This window comes from Mastomys coucha, unplaced genomic scaffold (genome assembly GCF_008632895.1).
Source record: "Mastomys coucha isolate ucsf_1 unplaced genomic scaffold, UCSF_Mcou_1 pScaffold6, whole genome shotgun sequence".
Taxonomy (NCBI): domain Eukaryota; kingdom Metazoa; phylum Chordata; class Mammalia; order Rodentia; family Muridae; genus Mastomys; species Mastomys coucha.
In genome coordinates, this window is record NW_022196912.1 from 96,572,909 (window position 1) to 96,598,454 (window position 25,546).

General features: G+C 40.1%; 2 protein-coding genes across 3 annotated transcripts in view; both read right to left on the reverse strand.

Annotated features, from left to right (window-relative positions):
* Positions 1–4,800, reverse strand: part of LOC116079923 (disintegrin and metalloproteinase domain-containing protein 21) — a 12,675-nt gene extending 7,875 nt beyond the window's left edge. The window contains exon 1 of the mRNA XM_031356096.1: positions 4,363–4,800. The gene's annotated coding sequence lies outside the window, so the exon portion shown is untranslated. The remainder of the gene's footprint in view (positions 1–4,362) is intronic.
* A 6,843-nt stretch (positions 4,801–11,643) lies between these two features.
* Med6 (mediator complex subunit 6) overlaps positions 11,644–25,546 on the reverse strand; it is a 16,671-nt gene continuing 2,768 nt past the window's right edge. Inside the window, exons 2-8 of one of the 2 annotated variants that reach the window (XM_031356674.1) lie at positions 24,779–24,938; positions 22,804–22,895; positions 20,877–20,959; positions 20,024–20,132; positions 17,908–18,023; positions 12,607–12,634; positions 11,644–12,043 (exon numbers count right to left, since the gene is read on the reverse strand). In XM_031356674.1, coding sequence (XP_031212534.1) covers positions 11,913–12,043; positions 12,607–12,634; positions 17,908–18,023; positions 20,024–20,132; positions 20,877–20,959; positions 22,804–22,895; positions 24,779–24,938 — 719 coding nt within the window. In that variant the 3' untranslated portion in view covers positions 11,644–11,912. The remainder of the gene's footprint in view (positions 12,044–12,606; positions 12,635–17,907; positions 18,024–20,023; positions 20,133–20,876; positions 20,960–22,803; positions 22,896–24,778; positions 24,939–25,546) is intronic. The other variant, XM_031356675.1, reaches the window with a different exon arrangement.

Genomic DNA, 25,546 nt, shown 5'->3' on the forward strand with positions numbered 1-25,546 from the left:
TCCTCTTGAAGGGTTTCTAGCTGTTTACCTGTGTTCTCCTGTATTTCTTTGAGGGTGCTATTTATGTCATTCTTAAATTCCTATATCATCACCATGAGAAGTAATTTTATATCTGAATCTTGCTTTTCCAATGTAATGGTGTGTCCAGGACTTGCTATGGTGGGAGTATTGGGTTCTGATGATGCCAAGTAACCTTGGTTTTTGTTTATATTCTTACGCTTGCCTCATATCATCTGGTTATCTCTAGTGCTACCTGCCCTTGCTAAATCTTACTGGAGCCTGTCCTTGCTGTGATCCTGGTTTTGTCAGAACTCCTCAGACTCAAGCTGTCTCTGTGACCCTGTGACCCTGGGCTTGTTAGAGCACCTGGGAGTGGAGCTTCCTCTGGGTGTTGTGGGACTGGCTATGGAGCTTGCTCCCCAATGTCTGCTCAGGGCACCAGCCCAGACAGACTGGAAGAAACCTGAGTCACTGGGCTGGCGGAGTTCTTGTGTGTCTGGTCCCGCTGGGCCCAGTTACTCCCAGTGTTGGGACAGATCTTGTGTCCTCTTCATCTCAGATCCTCGGTGTTAGAGTGCCTGGGAGTGGAGCTTCCTCTGGGTGTTGTAGGACTGGAAGGAACCTATATATTTTTGTATTTGTAATTTTGTGTCTGCTTTCTTAAACTAGGCACTTCATCTTAAACGTGATTCAGGATCAAAAATTTTATTTTACCTCTAGTTTTGATAAATGAACTAACAGAAGTTCTTTATAAGGATATAATTGTGTGTATATGTGTATGTGTGTGTGTGTGTGTGCCTGCCCGTGTTTTCATGTATATAAACAGGTGCATATCATGTCTGTTAGGTATTATGGTGGTTTGAATATGCTTGTCCCATAGGGAGTGGCACTGTTAGGAGGTGTGGCCTTGTTGAAGGAGGTGTGTTATTATTGGGGTGGACTTTGGAGGTCTCCTCCTATGCTCTGGCTCTGCCCAGTGCAGAAGAGACCTTCCTGGCTACCTGGAGAACATAGTCCCTTCTGCTGCCTTCGGATCAAGATGTAGGACTCTCAGCTCCTTCTCCAATACCATGTCTGTTATGTTCCTGCAGTGATGATAATGGACTGAACCCTGAAACTGTAAAGCCAGCCCCAATTATGGTGTCTTTTATAAGAGTTGCCTTGGTCACGGTGTCTCTTCACAGCAATGGGAACCCTAAGACAGATGTCTTCTTCTTTTTTTTTTTTTATAATTATTTTTTTTTAAGATTTATTTATTTATTATATGTAAGTACACTGTAGCTGTCTTCAGACGCACCAGACGAGGGCGTCAGATCTCATTATGGGTGGTTGTGAGCCACCATGTGGTTGCTGGGATTTGAACTCATGACCTTCCGAAGAGCAGCCGGTGCTCTTCCCCGCTGAGCCATCTCACCAGCCCCGACAGATGTCTTCTTATGTTGCTCTCCACCTTACCTTTTGTGACAGGGTCTTTCTCTTTGAAAACCTGAACCTCACTGATTCTTCTAAATTGGCTGATCAGCAAGTCCTTGCCTGTCTCTTCCTAAAATTACAAGTACATGCCACCATGCCTGGATTTCACATGGGTAGGGAGGAATAATAAATCTAGGAGTGTATGCTTTATGGAGTGTATGGCAAGCACTTTACTGACTAAGCCATCTCTCCAGCTCCAGGATATAGTTTCTCATAGCATTTTGGTTTTGGGTTTTTGATACACATGCTTGTTATGCAACCAAAGGTGGCCTCAAATTTTCTATGTATTCCAGGCTAACTTCAACACACACACACACAGACACACAGACACACACAGATACACAGACACACACAAACACTTCTTATATCCTAAAGGATTTATATTTCTAATCCTTCCAGCTCTTCCTTCCTCTGATACCCACACCTCAAGCTCAGAAAGAACCTGAATACTTGCCCCCTTCACTGAGTGTGGCTTCTTTTAGTCTCTTGCCTTTGTCCCCGGTTGCATTTGAGCCTAGGCTGCCATTTCTAGTACTTCCACTGCTCCATATCAAAGTCTTTGATGTCCTAATGGTACAGTTTCTATGTTGAACATGTCCAGAAGTTTGTGTCTAAAGCCCTGATTATATGGAGGTGCCACTGGGAGACACTGTGAACCTCCTGAAGGGGGCACCAAGAGGGAGGTCTCTGGCTCACTGTAACCCTGGCTTCTCTTCTTCCTCTCAGTATCCACTCCTCTGCTTGTGGTGAGTATGGATTGGCTCTGCTCTTCATTTCTTACCATCTGGGCTGACCATCAGAGACTACTCACCTGAATCATGAACTAGAACCTAGAAAACACTGACCTAAAATAAACCTTTTTTCCTTCTTTTATTATTTGGGTATCATGTTATAGTGTCAGAAATGTAACTAATATACCCATTTAAAATACATATTGTAGGGAGGAGACTTCATAGATCCTGTCAAATTCATTATTCTTTATTTGGAGCTATTATAACAATAATCTTCAAACAACACGATTATCAAAAGTTTTAAAAGGGAATGTATAATCTGAACTGTAATCCCCTGGCTTCCCAAGAACAAGAAATAGAGACATTTATTCAACATAAATCCAAGTCCTCTGATGCCTTGCTTAGTTTCATTTTCCAAGATATTATATTCAAACTTCCTTAATGTTATAAGTCTTCTTTTTCATGTAGTTCATATAGTGGAGATAATCCATTCTCACCTCATTGATATCACAGTAAAATTAAATCATTAACCAAGTACGCTGTCTGAGTGCCAAATATTGAAAGTTTTGTCTGTTCTAAGCTGGTTACATAAATACTGGTTTGTCTAGGTCTGAAAATATGCTTGTCATTGATGTTCCTAAAAGACCCTGGATCCATTTAACTAGGATCTTTGAAAAGGTGGAGTGTTTGTTACTCAACAAGATATAAGCAGCCCACAAGACAACTACAAATTTTTGTTGTTTTGAGACAGGGTTTCTCTGTGTAGTTCTGGCTGTTCTCAAACTTGCTCTGTAGACCATGCTGGCCTTGAACTCAGAGATCTATCTACCTCTGCCTTCTGAGTGCTGGAATTAAAGATGTGCACACCAGCTCTGACATAAAAAACAAAACAAAAAACAAAACAAAACAAAAAACCCAACAACTTTATAAAACCCACAAGCTCAGAAGCTCTCTGAGTTACCATCCAATCATCACTTCTGGATTCGTTTTCTGTATCTCTCTTGCCAAATGCCCCCTTTTCATCAAGTGGGAGCTGTTGAGGATGAGAGCATGTGGAGTCGGAAGAGCAAACCAAAGACAAAATGTTACAGAGAAAGCTGAGGAGCAACCTGAACTTACATCCCACCATTCTCCTCCTGGAGCTTAGCTTTAGAGCAGCCAGCAAGAAGAAAATAAGTGCAAAACCTATTACAGGTTTCTTACAATGCAGACCTCTGAACTACAGAGACAACTGGATATCACTGTACTATTAAAGTTCAGCCACAACTGTCTATATTTCTCAACATTGTTAGAAGCATCTTCCTTTACTTACTGTATAACTTTCCCTTCACCTTTCTCAAGCACCCCAGCATACCATGCTCTAACTTTAGGTGGGCACCTGTATGAAAGCCTGATGATATACCTTAGCTGATCCATTTAGAGAGTTGTGACATTTAATGGGTCATGATGTACATTTTAAAAAGAAAAAGAAAATAGAACTACCAGAGGGCATCCCTGAAAGGTCCCTATTGATTCTCACACATCCTGTCAAATAGTAGTAGGCAAGCTGAGTGTGATTCTTTGTTTGTTTTGTTTGTTTCTTGGAGACAGGGTTTCTCTATATAGTCCTGGCTGTCCTGGAACTCACTCTGTAGACCAGGCTGGCCTCGAACTCAGAAATCCACCTGCCTCTGCCTCCCAAGTGCTGGGATTAAAGGCGTGCACCACCACCGCCTGGCATGAGTGTGTGATTCTTATGTGATCTAGGATCTATCCATAGTTATCAGGCTTGTGTCCAAGTGTCTTTGCCTGCTGATTCATCTCGCCAGCCTTCTCCCCTCAATTCAGGTAATAGCTGTTCCACCTTGCATTTCTGCCCTACCTGGGGACTAGATCTATTAATTTTCATTACTTCTACTGTATCTTCATCTTCCATGTTGCCTGCTCTTTAACCAGCAATTAGGATAATCAACCAATCCACCTAGATTTGCTCTGAATTATCCTGGTTTTAAACCCTAGAGTCCTCCATTCCAGCTGTACCCTTAGTTCCAGACGACTACAAGCATCCCACCATCTACCTCCTACCTGTGCTTAAGCCACTCACAGATTTAAAAGGAAAGAAAAGCAAAACTTAAGAATTTTCACATTACCCAACAGACTGTGCTAGGTAAGAACTTACACAGAGAGTCAAACTGGATGAATGACATAGCAGCAGAAAACAGTTACTGGCCCCCTTTGTCAGATGCTTTGCATTATCCTTATCGGTAAACAGAAGTTTGCAGTTGTAGCTATACAGAACAAAGACGTCAAGCCCCTCCCTTACCCCCTTTGTCTAGCTCACAACTAAATTCTAGATTTAGCTGCTTAGCAACAAGGATCTTTCACTTCTATATAAATATCAACTCAAGAGATGTAGCTCAATGACAAAGTATGTGCCTAGCAAGCCCAATGTTCCGGGTTTAGTCTACAGTGTCAACAACAACAACAACAACAAAAAAACCCATAAAATTATTTTAAAAGTCAAAACTATAGAAAGCACCCAACTCTAGACTCTCTTCTGGCCTCACTGTTCCTATACAACTTTGTTTCAGAACAGTGTGACTGAAGTTGGGCTGCCCTCCTATTCACAGCTTTTGTCTCTCTTAGACTTGTTTTGAGAAAAAGCATATTCAAAATAAGTACTCAAGAAGTGTTCATAGGCCGGGCGGTGGTGGCACATGCTGTTAATCCCAGAACTTGGGAGGCAGAGGCAGGTGGATTTCTGAGTTCGAGGCCAGCCTGGTCTATAGAGTGAGTTCCAGGACAGCCAGGGCTATACAGAGAAACCCTGTCTTGAAAAACAAACAAACAAAAAAGAAGTGTTGATAGAATGTTTGATGTGGTATGTAATCTATAAGATTGGTTTAAATATTTAATAACTCTAATTCTAGGGTGTTTTCTTTCATAAGAGATTCTTATTCATGGAAACTTCCCACTGATAATTTAACTAGCAAACCCATAACCCACAAGATAACCATAAATTAAGAATCATTATAAATCAATTCTCTATTTCTTCTCTGGAAAAGACTCTCCTATTCATTCTGGTTTCCTTGAAAACTTCTCTGGAACTGTTTCAGTCATCTACACAGCACTAGCACTTGGGTACTGAGCCCAGAGGATCACAAAGCCTAACCTAGACTACGTAGTAAGTTCAAGGCCAGTCTTCATTATATATTGAGACCCTGTCTCAAGAAAGTTTTAGAGTTAGTTCTCCTTCATAGTTTTATTTATTTGGTTGGCTGGGTTTTTTTGGTTTTTCAAGACAGGGTTTCTCTGTGTATCCCTGGCTGTCCTGGAATTCACTCTGTAGACCAGGCTGGCCTTGAACTCAGAAATCCGCCTGCCTCTGCCTCACAAGTGCTGGGATTAAAGGCACGCGCCACCACTGCCTGGCTCCTTCCTAGTTTTAAAAGACATACAAAAGGGCTAGAGATAGGGCTCGGTTGGTAAAGTCCTTGCTGTGCAAGCATGGAGACCAGGGTTTGATACATAATGCCCCTGTAAAAAGTAAGGCACAGAAGCACAGGCTTGTAATCTCAGCACTGGAGGGGTGGGGGAGGGAGAAACTAGTATTCACTGAAGCTTACTGGCTAGCCAGTCCAGCTGAATTGGTGAGTTCAAGGTTTAATGAGAGACTGCTTCCTAAAACTAGGTATAGGGGCTAGAGAGATGGCTCAGCTGTTAAAAATACTGGTTACTCTTCCAGAGGACACAGGTTTGATTCCCAGCACCAACATGGCAGCTCATAACCGTAGGGGACCCAATGCCCTCTTTTGGCCTTCATGGGCATCATGCATGCATTAATGTACAGACACACATACAGGCAAAACACCCCTGCATATAAAATAAAAATAAATCTTTAGAAATCAAAACAGAGCGTAATAGAATGTGCCTGATATTGACCTCTGGTCTCCATAGACCTCCATGTACACCAATACATATACACATATATGAACATGTATACACAAAAATAAATTTAACAAGCCATAAATAAAAAAGAACTTCCTTAAGATGATAAATGGGTTCCATAAAAATTTAAACTCTATATTTATTAAAAATTTATAAATTTCACAAAATTAAAATTTTATGGAATTTTAAAAAATCAGATAGTGCTACAACTGTATATACTACTAAAGTGTTCCATGTATTCCAATCCATTTATTAAGAAGTGAAAAAGATGAGATACAATGCTTCAGGGGAAAGAAATAAATCATTATTTTTAACTGTAATTGTCCACATGGGAAACAACAGAATTCAGAAATGTCTCCCCTGATTCCAAGTTCCCTTGTACCTGTCACTGTGTGGTCTTCCCTTGAGCTTCAGTGGGACCTGGAACTTACTTCCAAACAAAAGCATGACATTGTTTAATCAAGATTGTATTAAAAAAAAAAAAAAGTTAAGCCAGGAGGTGGTGGCGCACGCCTTTAATCCTAGCACTTGGGAGGCAGAGACAGGCAGATTTCTGAGTTCGAGGCCAGCCTGGTCTACAGAGTGAGTTCCAGGACAGCCAGGGCTATACAAAACCCTATCTCAAAAAACTAAAAAAAAAAAAAAAAAAAATGTCTTGAGTGGGTCATCAGTTCTTCACTTGTCATCTCTATAATTAAACAACTGACCCAAACTACTTAGGAAGGAAATAAAGTTACTTAGCTCCCTGTTTGGGATGCTGAAAGTCCAAAAGGTAGAGCACACACAAGGACTTGCTCCGTGTATACTGCCCATGGTAGAAGTTGCAGCAGCAGTAGAATGGTCCAGGGGCTAGTGACTGTGGTGGGGCCAGGCTTGCTCCTTTTATAATAACCTTCTAGTGAGGACTCAAGACATTACTGCCCAGGATCATGCCCTAATTACCTGAAGGTCCCATCTCCTGAGGTTGTCCCCACCTCCTAGTAGACTACTCTGCAGACCAAGCCTTTAATCACAATGCACCCCAAGTATGTACTCTTAACTACACTCAAATGATAATGGTGGACTTACCCTAGTAGGCTAGCCCTCTTAGAAATAGTGCAGAGAGGAGTTAAAGCACTGAGCACAAGAAACCACTTCCCAGATTCAGAGGTAGCCAGACATTAACCTCTAACCTTGAATAAAGTGGAGGAAACACAGCTTAAACACAAAATCAAGGAAGGGATAGCTGTATTTCCCACAATCAAGTGGCAAAACATAATATTATAAAGGGAAATCTCCAATGGTATGTATAGGATTTTACAACCTGGCAAAGAATTCAAGATAGGATACAAAACTGCTGCTGGAGCAGCCCCTAAAAGCAATGTCCACACAGAGAAGTTGCCTGCCATAACTGGCATGATGGATGAAGAAGGAATTAAAGGGGCCTTAGAAATAGATATGCTGGGAGCAGGGTCTGTCTCTGATTCTGTTGCCTACCTTTGGATCCCTTACCCTAATAACCCTAACCCTCAGTAGAAGATGTGCCTAGTCCTATTGAAGTTTGATGTACCAAGGTAGTTTAAAATCCATAGGAGACCTCCTCTTCTCTGAGGGGAAAGGGAGAAAGGCATGGGGGAGGGAAGGCAGGGGAAGCTTCGATTGGGATGTAAATAAATTAGTGAAAAATAGATATGCTGAAATAAATGTATTATACATGATCAAGATATATACTAAATGTTCTCTGAGAATGTTCAAAGAGCATATCATTACTAGTGTTGGGAGAGAGCTGACAACAGGAGCACTAAAAGATCCAGTGTTGACTCTGAAAACCAAGTTTGGGAGCAGAAGAGGATGCTGGGGGACCATCCTCCCTATTGTCTCACAAAAACAATGGTGATAATTTGATTCTGATGCATAGAGCCTAAAAAGTGACAAGTGCTTAACCATCCCTGGGGTGGAGCATGAGATCACAACTATCATTAGACTGCCAAGGACAGATTGGCAGTTAAAACCAGGTTAATAGAAGGACTTCAGAATCCCGAGGGGTGAAACTAATGGGGTACCAAGGATCATTGCTTCATGTCTGTTTAATAGTCAAAAGAATAAATAACAGGTGCTTGAGAAATAGAAGGCAGGTGCTTCCCTAGAAGGCTAATACATGTCCCCAGTTTTGGACCTGAACTTGTTTGAGATATGAAACACTCTGTGCAGAAGTGATCAGGGCCCTAGGAAAAACTATCCTGCACACCATGACAAATACAAACAAGCTCTTTACTAGAGCTACTTACTTACTTACTTACTTACTTAATTACTTACTTAAGGGTAAGGGAAAAGGGGCTGTTCACACATTTCTATTACATTTGGACAGAAGATTAAATTGATATTGCTGATCAAGAGTTCAAAGTACTATGATGGTCTTTCTATTAAGATAAAAACACATGAGGGCTAGGTGACAAAATGTAGTCTCAGCTATAGTCTAGTATGTGTGGGTCACAGATCTCATGGACCCAAAGTCCTGATGATTCCTCCACCCTGTGCCATAATATAGACTGTCTAGATATCCCATATACCTTTTATCTAGCAATTGATGAGATCATATTAATCAAGACAGAAATGCAAGAGACAGTGATGATGACATTGGAAGCCTTGCTAAGACATATGAACTCAGAGACTGGGCGATGCTCAAGGTAGAAAAGGATGCTCAACTATTTGTGGTGAGGACCACAGTGTATATCTCTGAGGTTCTATAAGAGGAATATCATTTGATAGAAAATTAAAGAGCAAGATATTACACACATTTTTAAAAAACAGGTCTTGTTATGCAAACTGGCTACCTGATTATATATATATATATATATATATCAAGTGACTACATTGTCACATTTCTGTACCCAAGTGGTCGTGACGCCAGACTTGTCAACCACAAGCTAGATTTTGTCAATTCTACCAAGTCCTAAGATTTGAGTCTGCAATAGTTCATAAGAGGTAGCAGATATAGGCTCAGCTGTAAACAGGATCAATATCAAAACAAAGTATTTAAGCAGATATCCAAGTATTATAGCATTGGGCATTCTTCAGTTCATGTTTCTTGCTGTAGGAATAATCCTATTTAGTAGCTGAAGAACAATTTTTTAAAAGTCTAACCTGGGTTTATATAAGGATCAGAATGTTATGTGTAAACTTCAGGAATATTTCAAGGCTTGCTCACATTGCCTTTCTCAGTAGTAGACCTGGATAGAGAAGTAGATATATAGAATAGAAATGTAAGAGAAAATACTCATAATGGGCTGAGCTTCAGGCCATATACATGGACAACTATTTTAGAAAGGAATATGTATAGAAAGGAATATGGTCCAAGAACAACATGTAGACTCATGGGAAGTAGTAAATGATCTGGCTACTTATAGAGGATCTACCAAAATAATGACTAGCAGAAGGAAGAATAAGGTAGAGACCAGATACATGGTGCTCATAGTCTTACCCCTTAGAAAATGACAGAAAGTAGGCCATCCCCTAGTCCCTGGTCAATCACTAGTATGAGAACTCTTTCTCAGATGTCTCACTACCCTCAAGCAACCTTAATGCCAGCTCCAAATAGGGAGCCTCCTCTGAGATCCATCTATCGTGGCCTTCAGAGGACCTTCTCCAGAGCTCCTAAGGTACCAGCATTGTCTAAGAGGCCAGCCAGCTCTACAATCCTATCCTCAATTCCTAAATAGCAAGCATCATCCAAATGATGCTCTGCCCTTCACATTCAAGGTTCCAAAGCAAGACTTGTGAGAAAGGTATGTAGTTTACCACAGCCCAACTGCTTCCCTTTTCCACAGCAGGCAGTTCCTCTAGAAAATCCTACCGCTATGTACTTCAGTGTTGTTTAGTTTCCCTCCTCCAGTAATTTCTCTTGGTGCAATTTCTCTTTTATGAATGAATCTTGATGGATACAAGACCTGGTTCCAGCAGTGATTCTAATAGAAACGTGATGCAAGTATGGGTTGTTTTGGACATGTTGATGGACTCTTCAAACAGAGTCCAATCAGCTCTCAGAACAGATCAAGAACTTCTGTGCTTGTTTTAGCCTCAATGGCATCTTGAGTCAGTATGAGTTTGAAGCCAGCATGTGATATATGAGGCATTGTTTCAAAACCCAAAACAAAAAACCAAAACCCAAAAATCCAACCAACCAACCAAAATGGAAAGAGAACAAAGTACACCTTGAGGTAAGATACTAAATCTGAGAGGTATCAGTGTGAATTGATGGGAGCTTTTAATCTACACTGAATAGATATATGTGGAAATGTGCAGTGTCCCATACATGTGTGTGTCATGTATGTCACCTGTCAGCTGAGGCCTAAATGCAGTGACACCCTAATAGCAATAAACAAACATCACAACTTCCAAATGCTATTTTTGAAATGGAATATATATATATATATACTTAGAGAGATGGCTGTTCTCAAGGTCGGGATATATCTAAAATAAACATCATACTTAACAGCAAAGAATGACAGTGCAGAAAAAAAAAATCTCAGGGACTGGCTGTCAATGGCTAAACTGACAGCTTCAGCAGCAATATAAATATGGGCTCCAAGAAATCCCCAATGATACAAACAGCATAGAGATGAAGAGGCTACTCATAGCAAAAAGCCAACTAAGAAACAACAACAGAATTACAAAGTCACTTAGGTACTATCCTAGCAACACATATTAAGAACTACCATTTGAGGCTAACTAGTGGCTCCATGTTTATGGAATAACAATATTTATTTACAAAATCTCCCAATATAACTTAAAAGGGCTAGAAAGATGGCTCTATGGATAAGAGGACTTCCTTAGCAAGCATGAAGGCCTCAGTTCAAAGCCCCAGCATGTACTTAAGTCAGGTAAGGATGGATATTCATACATGCCTATAACGCTAGCATTGTGGGGGAAGGGGTAGTTCCTGGAGCCAAGGGTCAGCCAGCCTGCTAGCCAAAACAGCCAGCAAGCTTCCAGTTCAGCAAGAGACCTTATCTCAAGGGAATAACGAAGAGCGAGAGTAGACCATACAGGTACACTTAAGTACACAAATGTGCACACACGCATACACCAACATACAACACAATACTTCCCATTTTGCACTTAAATGATGAAATGGAGTCAACACCATTGGAGAAAAACACTCTGACAATATGGAGTAAGAGCCCTAAGGATGTGGAGACTGCAGTGACCCAACCCTATGGACCGTGCACATGGCACTATACACAAACACAGTCAATATGGCCCTCTCTAAAATATAGCGAATGGGGAAAACTCCAAAATAACTCAGGACATAGTTAAGAACCTGAGCTACAGATCTCAGGAATTACATTCTGCACACTAGCAAACACTGACAAATGTTCACAACAGACTAACATGACAAGAATCTATAGAATGATAATGAACAAGTGAGTTTTCCTTTACCTTTCGATTATTCAATAAATGTATTATTGTAATATAGAGGAATAACCAATTAACCCATTAACATTTCTCAGAGACAAGGAAAAGACATGAAGAATAATATATACAAATAATTTTATTGTTTTAAAGATATATACACTGGCATACCTGTGAGTTAGATGCACTGCCCAAGTACAGTAGAGGAAAGATTACAAAAGATACTTAAGAAATATTCACATAGAAAGCACGGCAGGGAGAATATCCTTTTGTAAAGAACAAGTGCATTCCGTACATACAAGAGGGCTGTGATAGTGTTTCCAGGCTCAAGAGCCTCCCACGGTGCTGAGGTATAGTGACTGACAAGCTGGCCAGCTTCTTGTCCAACATTCACTGGAGTCTCATTCGTTTCTCAGGGGGACCTTTAGTGCTCACAGTCTGCTGAACGTTCTTTGTGCTCTCCTTCTCCTCAGATTTTACAGTTTCTGGCAGAGGCTCTGCCTCTTTCTTTGCCTGATCCACTAGACATCAAAAGCAGGTATTTTGTCAAGACAAATGAAGGCAGAAGAAAGACATAATTTTAAACATTGGTTAACATTAAAGGTTTACTCTTTCAAATTCATTTTTAATTGCTATGAAGTTTAACATTTAGTTGTTTCCTCAGGCAAACATATTTTAAAATTCACTTATAAACCTAAAAAAAAAATTAAGGAAATTTATAATGCTAGGCAAACACGTTTGTACTAAAATGAGACATCAATGTGTGAACAAGCCACAAAAAATGGCAACATCACAGACAGCTCAACACCTGTTCTCCAAGGTAAGACCAAACATCATGTCACTTTGGCTTTTTTGCTCTTCCTAGTCTCTCCACCCAAATTGTACCTCCAAATGCTTTTATCACTACCACAGAACCACTACCTGCCTGCAATTCAACAGTCAAAGGTTAGGAGTGACAAACTATACTGAGACAGCCTAAAAAGACAAAATGGCCGCAGCGCATCTCCCACGCTGTGTTGTTAGAATATTACACAGGCTGCTTGGTCTTACTTTAAGTTTAATAAGAATAGCAGATGAACCATACCTGGGACAGGCTTTTCTCCAGACTTTTGCTAGGATTTGAAAAATAGAAAACAGGGAGAGAAGAGGGAAAAGTCAAGTTAATAAAGTTTCTTCTGGGCTTTATAGTCTTAAATGGCACACTTACATAACTGCATTATAAATGACAATTACCATTCAAGCACCATAAAAGTAAGCTTCTCATTTTCTACTTCTTACCCTTCATTTCAGAAAGATATAAATGTAAAACCAGAATTCAGCCATAAAAACACTGTTCATCTAAAAAGCTGTGTCACCCCCCTACACACACAGGCGACATTAAAAGAGTAGCCACACAGAATCGAATGAGAAGAAATAACAGAGTATCCAAAGCTTAAGAAAGGAGATTGACCCCAAGGTTGGTATAATCATAGCACTTGGGAGGCAGAGGCAAGTGGACCTCTGTGACTTTTGAGACTAGCCTGGTCTACACAGCAAGTTCCATGGATCAACACTTTGATTTTAAGTATAGCAAGAATGGGAACTAAGAAAAACGTGTTTTTCCCCTAAAGATTTGTTTTCATTCTGTTTAGGTATTTTGCCTGCATGTACATCTATGTACCGTGTAGCCCATAGAAACCAGAAAACGTCAATTCCCTTGGAATTAGAGTTAAAGATGACTGTGAGCTGTTAAGTGGGTGCTGGAAACAAAACCCACATCATCTAAAAAGCAGGGAGAGCTCTTCCTTGCTGAGCCACCTCTCCAGCCCAGCTGGTTCAGTGGGTTAAGATCATGTACAGCTCTTGCAGAAGACCTGAATTTGGTTCCGGACACCCACTCTGGGCAGCTTACAACCATCTGCAACACCAGTGCCAGGATCAGACGCCCTCTTTTGGCCCTTGAGGAGAGCACTCCATTCATATGCACAAACATATGCACAGACATGCCATAAATAAATAATTAGAAAATAATTTTAAAAAGTGAACATAAGAGGTATAATATTAAAAATAAAACTTCAGGGGCCTGGGAGACAGATCAGCAGATAAAGCCTCTTGCCCCAAAGTCTGGCTCCCTGCCTCTACCTACCTAAGTTTGATTCCCACAAACGACAAAGTACACACACACACACACACACACACACACACACACACACACACACTTTTTTAAATGAAACTGCAAAAAAAGACTGTTGGGGAGATTAGAAGTCAGGAGCAATGTCAAGGCCTCTACTACACAGCATGGTTTTATGTTCCTTTTTTTTTTTTTGATAGACTTTCTTATTTTTCTATCCTAGTACTCATATCAAATCCTCCAAAAAACCTTCTTTTCCCTTGAGGCTCACAGCCAACTCCTTACTCTCAGCAGTGAACACTCTGCGTGCTAAGTTAAGACACATGACAAAACAGTGGGACACTAATACCACATCCACTCTACCTTCCCAGCTACCCTGGCAGACTTGTGCAAGTATCCATGCACGTCTGTTATCTCAGAAGAAAAGGTAGTCAGTCTCTTTAGCCTCGTGTTCTACAATCACATATTTAAACTTTATTAAAGTTTATTAAACTTTATTAAATTTTTATGTGTACAGTGTTTTGTTGGCATGTATGTCTGCTACAACATGCATGCATGCTGCCCAACAAAGCCAGCAAGAAGGCCTCAGAACCCTTGGAACCAGAGTTACAGATGGTTCTGAATCACAGGGTGAGTGCTGTGGATTGAACCCAGGTCCTCCGTAAGAGCAGCCAGTGGCTCTTAAGCACCGAGCCACCTCTCCCCACACTGTCATGTGTTTTCTAAATGTCTTTCTGAACATAGGTGCTCCCTTTAAGCCTGCTTACCCATCTGCTTTATAAAGGCCCTCCCACTTCTCGGGAATCACAGGCTCCACATTCATACTGTCAATTATGAACCTGCATACTCTAACTGCAAGTACTGTGAACACTTACACTTAACCAGACAAAACAGGACTTAGTATTCCCAGTGCAGGGAAAGTTAACCATGGTAGGCCTGAAACTGTCCTCCTCAGAAAGGCTTTACAGTGGTTGTGGTGATGAGGAGCTGTGATCCCAGATACTCAGAAGGCTGAAGAAGGAGGAGCACATGTTCATAGCCTGTGCTACTTGAGCTTCAAGGCTAGCTCAGGCAACTTAGTGAAACCCTGTCACTAAAAGGGGGCGGGGTAGAGAGGGGGCGGGGTAGAGAGGAGGAGGGAGGGAGGAGAGGGGGGAGGGAAAGAGAGAGAGAGAGAGAGGAAGAGAGAGGGAGGGAAAGGGAGAGGGGGGAGAGAGAGAGAGCGCATACCAGTAAACTGGTTCAGTGCATAAAGTAAAATGCACCTACCACCACACCTGACCTGCTTTTGACCCCAAGGACCCACACAAGGGAGAAATTCCACTTGTTGCCCTATGACCATAAGTTACTCTATAGCATCCATATATCTCCTCTCCAGAGAACCACCCTACCAGTAAGTTACAATAAGTTAATGTTATTTTTTTCTTTTCTTTTCTTCTTTTTTTTTTTAAGAAAAAAAAAAGGGGGGGGATTGTTGAATATATAGTTTCCCCAAGGCCATGAGTTTAACCCCCAACATTGAAAAAAATTAAAAAGAAAAAAAGAGGCCTATTTCCAAGGTTGGCCCTTGGCTGGAATATACAAACTTAAATTGTGGGATTCCCACCATTCTGTACCTGATAACACTGGTTCACTGTCTTTATGCTGCACAATTAAGATGGTTTATGACAAAGATCTGCTTTCCTTCAGAGACTGTGGGCCTTTGTTAAGTATGTGAGAGAGGCATCAATGTATGATGAACTAAAAGATGTAGTTCCGAGTTTCTAATAAATTTCCAAGGCAGAAATATTTACATATTGCTGTGTTTTTATTGTTGAGGTAAAGATGCATACTCTCTAGCCTGTCTAAAAAGGGAAAAGGACAAGGAAAGGAAACCTGTAGTGGATACAAACCGTAGACTCCTCCAGACTCTATTGTCTTTTCCCCATAGAATCTGACCATACACTTTTTTTTTTTTAATGCATAGAAGTGTTTTGCCTGTAGGTACGTTTGTACACTATATGCATACCAGGTGCCTACAGAAGCCAAAAGAGGGCATTGGAGTCCCTGGACCTGGAGTTACAGACAGCTGTGAGCTGCCGTGTAGGTACTAGGAATCCAACCTGGGTACTCTGTGAAAACAGCCAGTGTTCTTAACCACTGAGTTGTCTCTCCAGCTCTTGGCTATATGTTCTTACTATATCTCACAGTAATAAATCTCTACCGAGTAAAACTGCATACAAATCTTTCTAACAAATTACCAAATATGAGGGTGGTTACAGACACCCACAGTACAGCTGCATATCATGAACATAACAAGACTTAAATATATCTAAAGTAGTTTGGAGGAGCAAATATTTAATAGAAGAGGAAACACACACAGTAACACTGAGAGGAATGATAATTTTGAGATTTTGTACTGCTAGCTCTGAACCAGCACTTGAACAGACAGACGCCTTAAGCAGCAGCACAGGCTGCCTACTCTTTCCTAGTGGACACTGCCGACCGGCCAGCAGAACGTGCTGTGCTGTGAGATATGCAAACAGAATAGGAAAGCCTTTAGTCAGCCTGAATCAAACAGTCCAAGTTTGTAAACCTGACTGGATCATATCCTATAGTACCCCAGCAGTTTCCAGATTAAAAACCAAAACTCAAAGGAATTTCATCATAAAAGACATAACAGCAGATAAAATCATAGACATTAAATAATTCATTTTTAAAAGAACCTTCAAGCATATCTATAAAAAGAAACCTTATAATTAATATTTTCAAAATTATCTTACTTTTTTTGGTATAAGGTTTTTCTTTTTAATTTTCTGTGTATGTTTTGTTTGTATGTATGTCTGTGCACCACATGCCTATATGGTACTCACAGCGGCCAGAAGAGGGTACTGAATGTTTGTGAGCTACCACGTGGGTGCTAGGAATCAATACCAGGTCCTGTTAGAGCAACCAGTGCCATCTCTCTAGTCCTAACATTTTTTTGTTTTGTTTTTGTTTTAAGATTTACTTTTATTTATGTATATGTGTACATGCTCAAATGCTGCACATGTGGGTACCCATGGAGGCCAGATGATAGTATCTGAACCCCTGGAACTGGAGTTGTAGGCAGTTCTGAGCTGCTGATATGAGTGTTGGGAACCAAACTTGGGTAATCTGAAAGAGAAGCAATGACTCTTTAACCTGGGCATTACTCTAGCCCTTGGTGCAAATTTTAAGATCGAGTATGTATGATACACTTATATGACAACTCAACCTGAATGAGCTATGTTTGCCATGCTCAAGACTCACGTATGTCTAAGTTAATGTACTGGACAGCACAGAGCTAGATGTTCTCTCAGTCTACACAGCAGGGATGGCATAGTCACTGAATGAATGACCAATAGCCCAGAGCAGTTTCCAAGCACAAAGCTCTAACTCATGTTTCCTCTTGCTTACCTTCAGGAACAGTTCATGACATTTCTATCACTTTGCTTTCTGAGGCTATGTTCCAACCTGTGTCACTTGCTCTCTTCTCTAACATATAACCATCATAGTAACAACCCTCCCGCTATTTTATAGTCAGACAGGGAAAAAGAGGCCTGTTCTAATGTCATTTTATGGTGTTAAAAAAAAAAGCCAATTAGCTTAAAAGTCCTTTAAAAATGCTCAAATCTCTCCTAACAACAATAGACACGCCTGCGAGAGCACACATCTCTGTAAAGGGTCAGAGTAACGACACTAATGTGGCCACGTGCTCCATCTCTCCCCCGACTCTCTTCGAAAGAGTATGTTGGCAAATGCAGGTAGGTCTGCTGCTGCTGCTAGACTACTCTTAAATCACTAGGTGGCATTACAAACCTGTAACACTGTTACAAGAGACTGCTGTTTCTACCTCTGTTTCCTTTCTTGATCTTGCCACGCCCTCTACCCCTTTCTATTCCTTTGGTTAACGTCTTAACCCTTTAAGAACCTACAGACCTTATGTATCAGGCTTGGAAAGCAGCAGGCTGAGTATAGAGCATGTGCTTCATAGTTTAGGTTTGTTATAACCTATCGTGCTCTCAGCAACCTTACGGTTGAGAATAGTATCTAAATAGTCTCAATGTTCACACAGAGTCAATGAGGGACATTGAACAATGCTGAATTTATGTACTCATTACCTCCACTAAGTCTTTAAGAACCTCTCTTCTCATTCAGAAGTAAATTTTTAGCGAATAAGGAAAAGCAGTATTTCTAAATCATACCTAAAAGACTTTCCAATTAAAAATGTGTTAGAAAAATGTCAAATGAAAATTCACAACATATTCCTGTTACCTGAACAAATCTGGGTGGAAATTTCTGTCTGAGGTCTATAAGTAACGCATCCACACGCTGTCTTTGAAAAATAGAGCTTGGTTCTTCTTTCCTTTTGGCTTTAGGTTTGACTTTATCTATTAAAATATAAAATCCAAATCAACATCCTACACATATTCAAACCATTATTTTTAATGATATCTTTATTAGGACAACTCTTCAAATAAAACATAGTAAATACATAAAAGAAGTTCCTAGCTCTCCTTTGCAAACATTTCAAAAGCTGCTGGTTCAATTTCAGTGTGTAGCACTTAAAGACAAACAGTTCTTAGACTAACATTCCTCATAATTATCTAAATCATTCCGTATTATTGGCTTCAAATTACTCTTGCGTGTTTTAAGTACAATTCAGTGGTCATTTTCCACACAATCTACTAAGCACACATAGAAAAGACAGGTTTTGCAAACTAGTCACTATGCTCAATTATAAAGACAGTAATTAAACCAGGCAAGAGAATCAGGAGGTCAAGGTCATCCTTGGCCATATAGTGAGATCAGATTAACCTGCCTGGACCATATAATGGACATCAGTTTCAAAAGTCCAAGAATGAGCTGAGAATGGTGATGCATTTCTGTTTATCTTAGCACTTGGGAGGATGAGGGCAGGAGAATTGTGGGATCAAGGTCAGCCTGAGCTCCACTGGAGAAATTTCCTAAAACACATTGATTTATTCATTCTCATTCTTTCTGAGAAAAAGCTAACCACTGTATCAAAGGGAAAAATTACAAAGGCAAGATCATAAAGGCAAGATTTAAAAAGACTATAAAAAAGAAATTCTTCACATATGTGATTTGCTTTAGGCGGGGGATAGATACCATAAGGTGGGGAAAACTGCCTCTGGTCAGTCACTCCCCACTAAGTCACTAAGGCTCACTTCCCCCCACCCCCCACCTTTTTTAAAAAAAGATTTATTTTATTTATATGAGTACACCGAGGCTGTCTTCAGACACACAAGAAAAGGGCATTGGATCTCATTACAGATGGTTGTGAGCCATCATGTGGTTGCTGGGAACTGAACTTAGGACCTCTGGAAGAGCAGTCAGTGCTCTTAACCGCTGAGCCATCTCTCCAGCCCCACTTTCCTACATTAAACATTACTGCCTGCACCCAATATTAAGAATCAAAATAACCATATCTGAAAGGCCACTGAATGGCTCTGAATCCTACATAAAGGCCATCTTTCTGACACTTTATTAGTCTCAAAAAAGAAAATACACTGATATAGACACATTTCTGGAGATAGGTTTTTGGTAAAACATGGTAAAAGAACAGCCATAGATTACCAGCCATGGAAACTAAAGGACCCAGTATCATGACAGATGGCAATATCAAAGAATCAGAGAGGGACCTAGGACTAGTGAAAAGGTACAGTGGACAAAGACACACGTTATGCAAGCCTAGAGACCTGAGTTTAAGCTCCAGAACACATATGTAAGGTGGACAGAAGAACCAATGGCGGAGGAGTTATCTTCAAATGTGCTGTGATACAAACACACCCGGGGGGCGGGGGAAGGAAGGAGGGAGAGGGAGAGAGGGAGGGAGGGAGGGGGAAGGAGAGACAGCCAGTAAGCAACCCCATCAACTAGAGATACATCTTGGAGTAAAGTGCTTACCTAGTAAAGTCCTGGGTTTAATTCTTAACATAACAGGAAGGGGTGAAAATAGGAAGAGGGGGAAGGGAGGGAAGGAGGGGTACACAGCCTGGTCATCTGAAGAAAGGCCACCAAGAATAGTATCTCATCTCCCTGACTTTGAAGACTAGAGGGCTGAAGGGTTCCAAAATCCAAGACAACTCAAGAAATAATAAAATAACCTTTGCTCGATCATCACCAATGTTTCTCCTCTTTGTTTTCTAAATAATTTAAAACCTTAAATCTTCCTTATAAAGCTTGTGAACATGACAGACAAAATAACAACTGGTCTGATGTTACCATTCCTGCTCCTGTGACATGAACACAGGGCATCAATGCCATTATCTTTTGAAAAATTAAAGCCTATCTAGGTAACGTCCCAAGCCCTCGAGCTTCATCCTCAGAGAACCAAACTGTTTTGGGAGGGCCTGGGCACTCGACTTACCTTGCTCTTCGTGATCTTTAAAGTGCCACCAATACCCTTTGGAAGGATGATATCGACAGTATGACATAGCTTCATCAAAAGCTGACTGAATTCCATGCACTGCAGTAAGCTTGTAAAAAAAACAAAAACCAACACATTCTAAATCTCTCACAAGGTCAAGTAAAGTGTCCTAAGTAAATACAAAATATTACCTATGCAAAGACAGTAATTCTATATTTTCAGTATCTAGATTACCATTTGACAGTTGTAGTCACCCTTCAGTATCTGCAAGGGATTAGTTCCATATTCACAATCCTTATATAAAATAATTAGCATTTCAGTGTAACCTATAAATTCTATATATTTTTAAATCATCTCTAGATTACTTATAAGGCAAAATGCAACATAATATAAATACTATATAGACAGCTATTACAATGTATTGTTTAGGGAACAATAAAATGGACAACAAAATAGTACAGGTGCAGCAGTTCCAGTGTTTTATGCATGTTACTAATTAATGTAGACTGAAGCTCTTCAGGCAGACTCAATATATTACCACTGACTTGATCCACAGAAACAATGCTCAAAACCCTCCACCAGTCAGCATTTATGCCAGCTTACACAAAGTGGAAGACCTTCCACTTGATTCTCAGAACAGAGTATCTCAGTTAGAAGTCTGCTTTAATGTTCAAAGAATGTGAAAAAAGTTAAGTGTGCTGGCATGCATCTGCAATCTCAGCACTCAGAAGATGGAAGCAGGAGGATCAGGGGTTCAAGGCCAGCTTTCGACACATGGTGAGTCCAAGGCTACTATGTCAAGGACAGAAGAGAGGGAGGAAAGGCAGGCAGGCTGGTGGGTGAAAACACATACCACTCTGGAGTTTATAACTGATCCCAAGTCTGGTGCCTGATAGATGACTCCAGCAATGATATAGTAATCAGCCAGTGGAATAACTAGAGCAGCAAGGAAAAAATGCTTATGAACACACCTTGAACACAAACTGCTAAAAAGTTGTTCAAAAACTGAACAACTAAACTGACACTTCCCTAAATGGAACTTTAAGGGAAGGTCTGGCAATTTCTCACTTTATAAGTAAGCAATATAGGAAAACAGCCACTGTTCATTTATTATGAGAAGTTGAGTACTTCTACGTCATTCTGTCTATATAGCCTGAAGAGTTCATCAACCTTAACCACATGCAGCGCTTCTCAAACCACAGGCACATCTCAATCAAGTGTAATCAGCTCAATATGCATTTTAATCTTGTTAAAATGAGGTTCTTACTAGGTACGTGTATAGGTACCACAGCACACTTCAGTGTTCTGTGTATGTTGTATATTGCTGTCCATAAACTAGAGTGATGATATCTGGTACACCATACCTGCCTCTGAGTCCCAGGACTGAGACTGATGCCATCTCATGCCATTTCTATATCCTGAATGTTCCCAAGTGACCTTGCTATTATCTAAGGTTCTTTTTTTCCTCTGGAGAAACTCTAAACCTTTCATTCTGAAACAAGATTTGGATTCTGAACTATAACTTCTTTGGCAAGTGTGATTTACTGATGCTGAACCAGGCTAAAAGATGTCCCCAAGTATCTTGATGTAGTACATCTACTCGGGAGATGTCTCTTGGCAGTATCATCCAGCTTTTCTACTTTGAATCATCTCTTCAATGAGACTGCAAATTCCTGGCTTGATCTCGAGGTGTTTTCAAGTGCTAGTGTTCACTAAAATATATGCTGTGGCTCTCTCATTCAAAACCAGATATGGGTTCATTTACTCATTGTTGTTTCTTCAGTGAATATTCATTTGGTAATAAACACAGGTATGATTTTTGATTGAATGTGTCATTTGAAGATACTCAGTTTATCCTCTATGAATTTAATAAAACTATATAGCTCATGTATTTTATAAGGTTATCAACTCAAGAGACTAAGGGGAAATGAATAGTTCTCAAGAAACTCAAGGTCTAGGGCCTCTACAACTGTGCTCTATCTAGTGCTACAAGAGTTTCTGACATACTTCTTCAGTATAGCTATACCTGCCTGCCCAGCCAAAATGTAAAATATGAATATGATGGATGTCTGGTTTGCTACTGGGAGTCTGTGATTCTAGTGGGCAGAAAATGCCATGCCTATGTGACCAGTGCTTTTTTAAAATAAATAAATAGCCTCAGGCTTAGAATTTCAAATGACTTTCTGTAGAGAAATAAATGTTTTGTGTGTGTTTGGTGTGTGTGTGTGTGTGTGTGTGTGTGTGTGTGTGTGTGTGTATGCAGTTATACCCTATGCTGAACAGAAGGAGTACTTGGTACGGATCCTCGGAAGATGTACAGTGTCTTTTTGCATGATTGTCTAGCTGTGTATCGTTCCTGGGCAGCTATAATGAATCCTGGCCATGAGTGCAATGGATGCTGAGCCTGATGAGTATACTCCTAACAGTAATAGATAGTATGTAGTTTGTAGGACCTGCAGAAACAGAACTCAATGCAAATGAAAAACAAAAACAAACCAAAAAACTTAACACATAAGTCAGTTGCAGAATGGCATACCAAAATAAATCCCTTTTTTTGTTTTGTTTTTTGAGGCAGGGTTTCTCTGTGTAGCCCTGGCTATCCTGGAACTCACTCTGTAAACCAGGCTGGCCTCAAACTCAGAAATCCACCTGCCTCTGCCTCCCAAGTGCTGGGATCAAAGGCGTGTGCTACCACCAACCGGCAATAAATCCTTTATTAAAAACAGAATAAAACACACAGATCAGAAAGTAAATAAATTATGGTGTTTTGTACATTTTACCTTGAGCAGGGGACTGCCGCTGTTGCTTTCGAATGATGAAAAGAATGGGCTCTTGGGCATGTAAAAGGATATATTCGATTCCAACCATTTGACTGAAAGAGACATACAGAGATCTTGAATGACTCCAAACTCTCTGTAGGACACTTCAATTACCAGATAAATTATAACAGGATTGTGAAAGGTGGCTAAAACTGCTTATGATCAGTGTTTAAAGTTGGCTATTGAAAAAAACTACCTATTTTCCTATATGGGTGGTATTACAGACTAAAATGTGGCTTTAAGATAATATAAAACCTCATAAATTTAAATGTAGTTTCAGTAAGATTATAGTTAAGCTATAGTGAGTTACCTTTAATGGCTACATTTACCTCATAGTAAAAGCTATTTAAAATATAGGACCTTTATTTTCAGAATATGCAAATTTGTTACTGTGTTTCCATTGTCAAATTTTATGATCTTGGTCTTTCCTTGGCTATTTTAACCTCCTTAAAGTGGACGCCAGGAATATCACCTACAGTATGACCTTTTCAACCAAATCCAGCGGCCAGAACTGCAGCATTTTCCTCAATGGAGTTCAAGCAGCCATCCTTGGGCACGAAGGCTGTGACCTTCTTGCTGTTTTTAATGAGCTGCACCCTGACACACTTCCTGATGGCAGAATTTAGCTGTTTGGCTTCAACCCCTACTTTTTCCAGTACAATTCCCTTTGTATGAGAGGCACCCCCCAAACGGATTGGCCTTCAGGGCTGTGCCCACGTGGGCTTTCTTCTACTGTTTATCATGCCACTTCTGGTCCCATGGTGACTGGAGCTTCCAGGAGTATGGAAACCATGACACTTGCCCATCTGGCAGGCACCAAGGGCCAGAGAGAAACAGCGAAAATAAACTTTATAAAACCTACCCCATCCCCAATATTTATGAGTTATTTCAGAAACTTGTGCAAATGGAACAAAACTCTTATTTAGCACCCTATGTCTAAAGAATATTGTTTCATATTTGGACAAAATTTCTCATTTGTCAAAGAAGGGCTTATAATAAACCAGACTATATTAAATAATATTAGATTTAAAAAGAGAATAATCATAGTTATCTGATTGAAAACAATACCAATGATAAATTTACTTATTGAACAGCAGCTTCAGTCCTACCTTAGACAGACATTATAAAGAAGTTTAAGTTACAAATGTATGTCAAATTTGTACAAACACAAACAAAATGTAGTTTGTTATTTAAAATTATGTTTACATATATGTATTATATTTTATATACAAACACATATATGTGTATATGTACATGTAAGGTCAGAGGACAGTATTTTATTGTTTATTTTTGAGACCACAATTTAATGAAAATACTTCTCCCTTCCCTTCCTTTTCCTCCCTCTAAGCCTCCCACCTATGCTCCCCCACCCTCCTTCAAATTCACAGCCCCTTTTTATCAATAGTTATTACATAAATATATGTACCTCTATGTATACATATTATATACTTACATATATGTGTATTATACATATTATATACTTATATATAATACATATTATAAACATATATATTATATATAAATAAAAACAGATAGACATTATATGTAATTTCCTAAATATAACCTGTTCAGTCCATACAGTGTTACTTGTGTGTGTGTTTTCAGGGCTGACCGTTTGGCACTAGACAACCAATTGGTGTGCTCCCCACTGGGAGGCCCTCTCTACCACTCCCAGCTTCCCTCAGCTGCCTATAATTCTTTGTGTAGGGTTGAGGCCACATGTATCCCACCAGGCCCCTGAAAGCACAACTCTCAAGAGCTAATTCTCTCCTTCTACCATCGGATTATCAAGCATGTGCACAGGTATTTTTACCCACCAAGTTATCTCCCCAGCCTAAAACTTTGTTTTCCTTCCATACATTCTACTGTGCCTGTTACCAACCACCATGCACCGGCCAAAATGACTATTCATTGCAAAATCTCTAAAACAGCTTACTTCAAATGCTCTAATGTCAGCCTCTGCATTTTGACCACTTCATTATTACACGTCCTGTCATAAAAAGGATTGCTTCTTTCTGAAAAGTAATCCAGGACACTACCACTGTTCAAAATAGGGATCCAAGAGCTGTCGACCCAAGAGATTCCAAGCAGATTATCTATAAGAAAAAAAAAAAGAATTAGAAAAAAGATAATCTAATTTAACAAATACCCATTATGTGCTATGAATTAAAGAATGACTTATTCTGCCCTATGTATTCTGACAGTCTAATAGAAGTCAGATATGAAAAGGAAAGTAGTAAAATTAGGGATAAATTAAAAGCACAAAAGGGGAAACAAAACACTTTAAAGAGGAAATGGAAATTATTTTTCATGGGGCAAGAGGTGGCTTTTGCACTGTGTTAAAGAAGGGTCACTACAAAGAAGTATAAACTACTTCCGGGGAGACACTGGGGGAGGGGGGAGCCCTACCTGCTCAGAGGAGAAGCAGAAGAAGATGGGGGAAAGGTTGGGGGAAGGGGTGACACGAAGGGGGGCAGTGAGTGGGATATAAAATGAATAAGTAAAAAAATTAAATTAAATTTAAAAACCTATTTCCTAGCATAGAAAACTCATTTACAAAGGAATGAGAAGAGTTAGGTAGTGGTGATGTACACCTTTAGTCCCAGTACTGGGAAACAGAAGCAAACGAATCTCTGAGTTCCAGGATAGCCTGGTCTACAAAGCAAGTCCCAGGACAGCTAGGGCTACAGAGAAACCCTGTCTC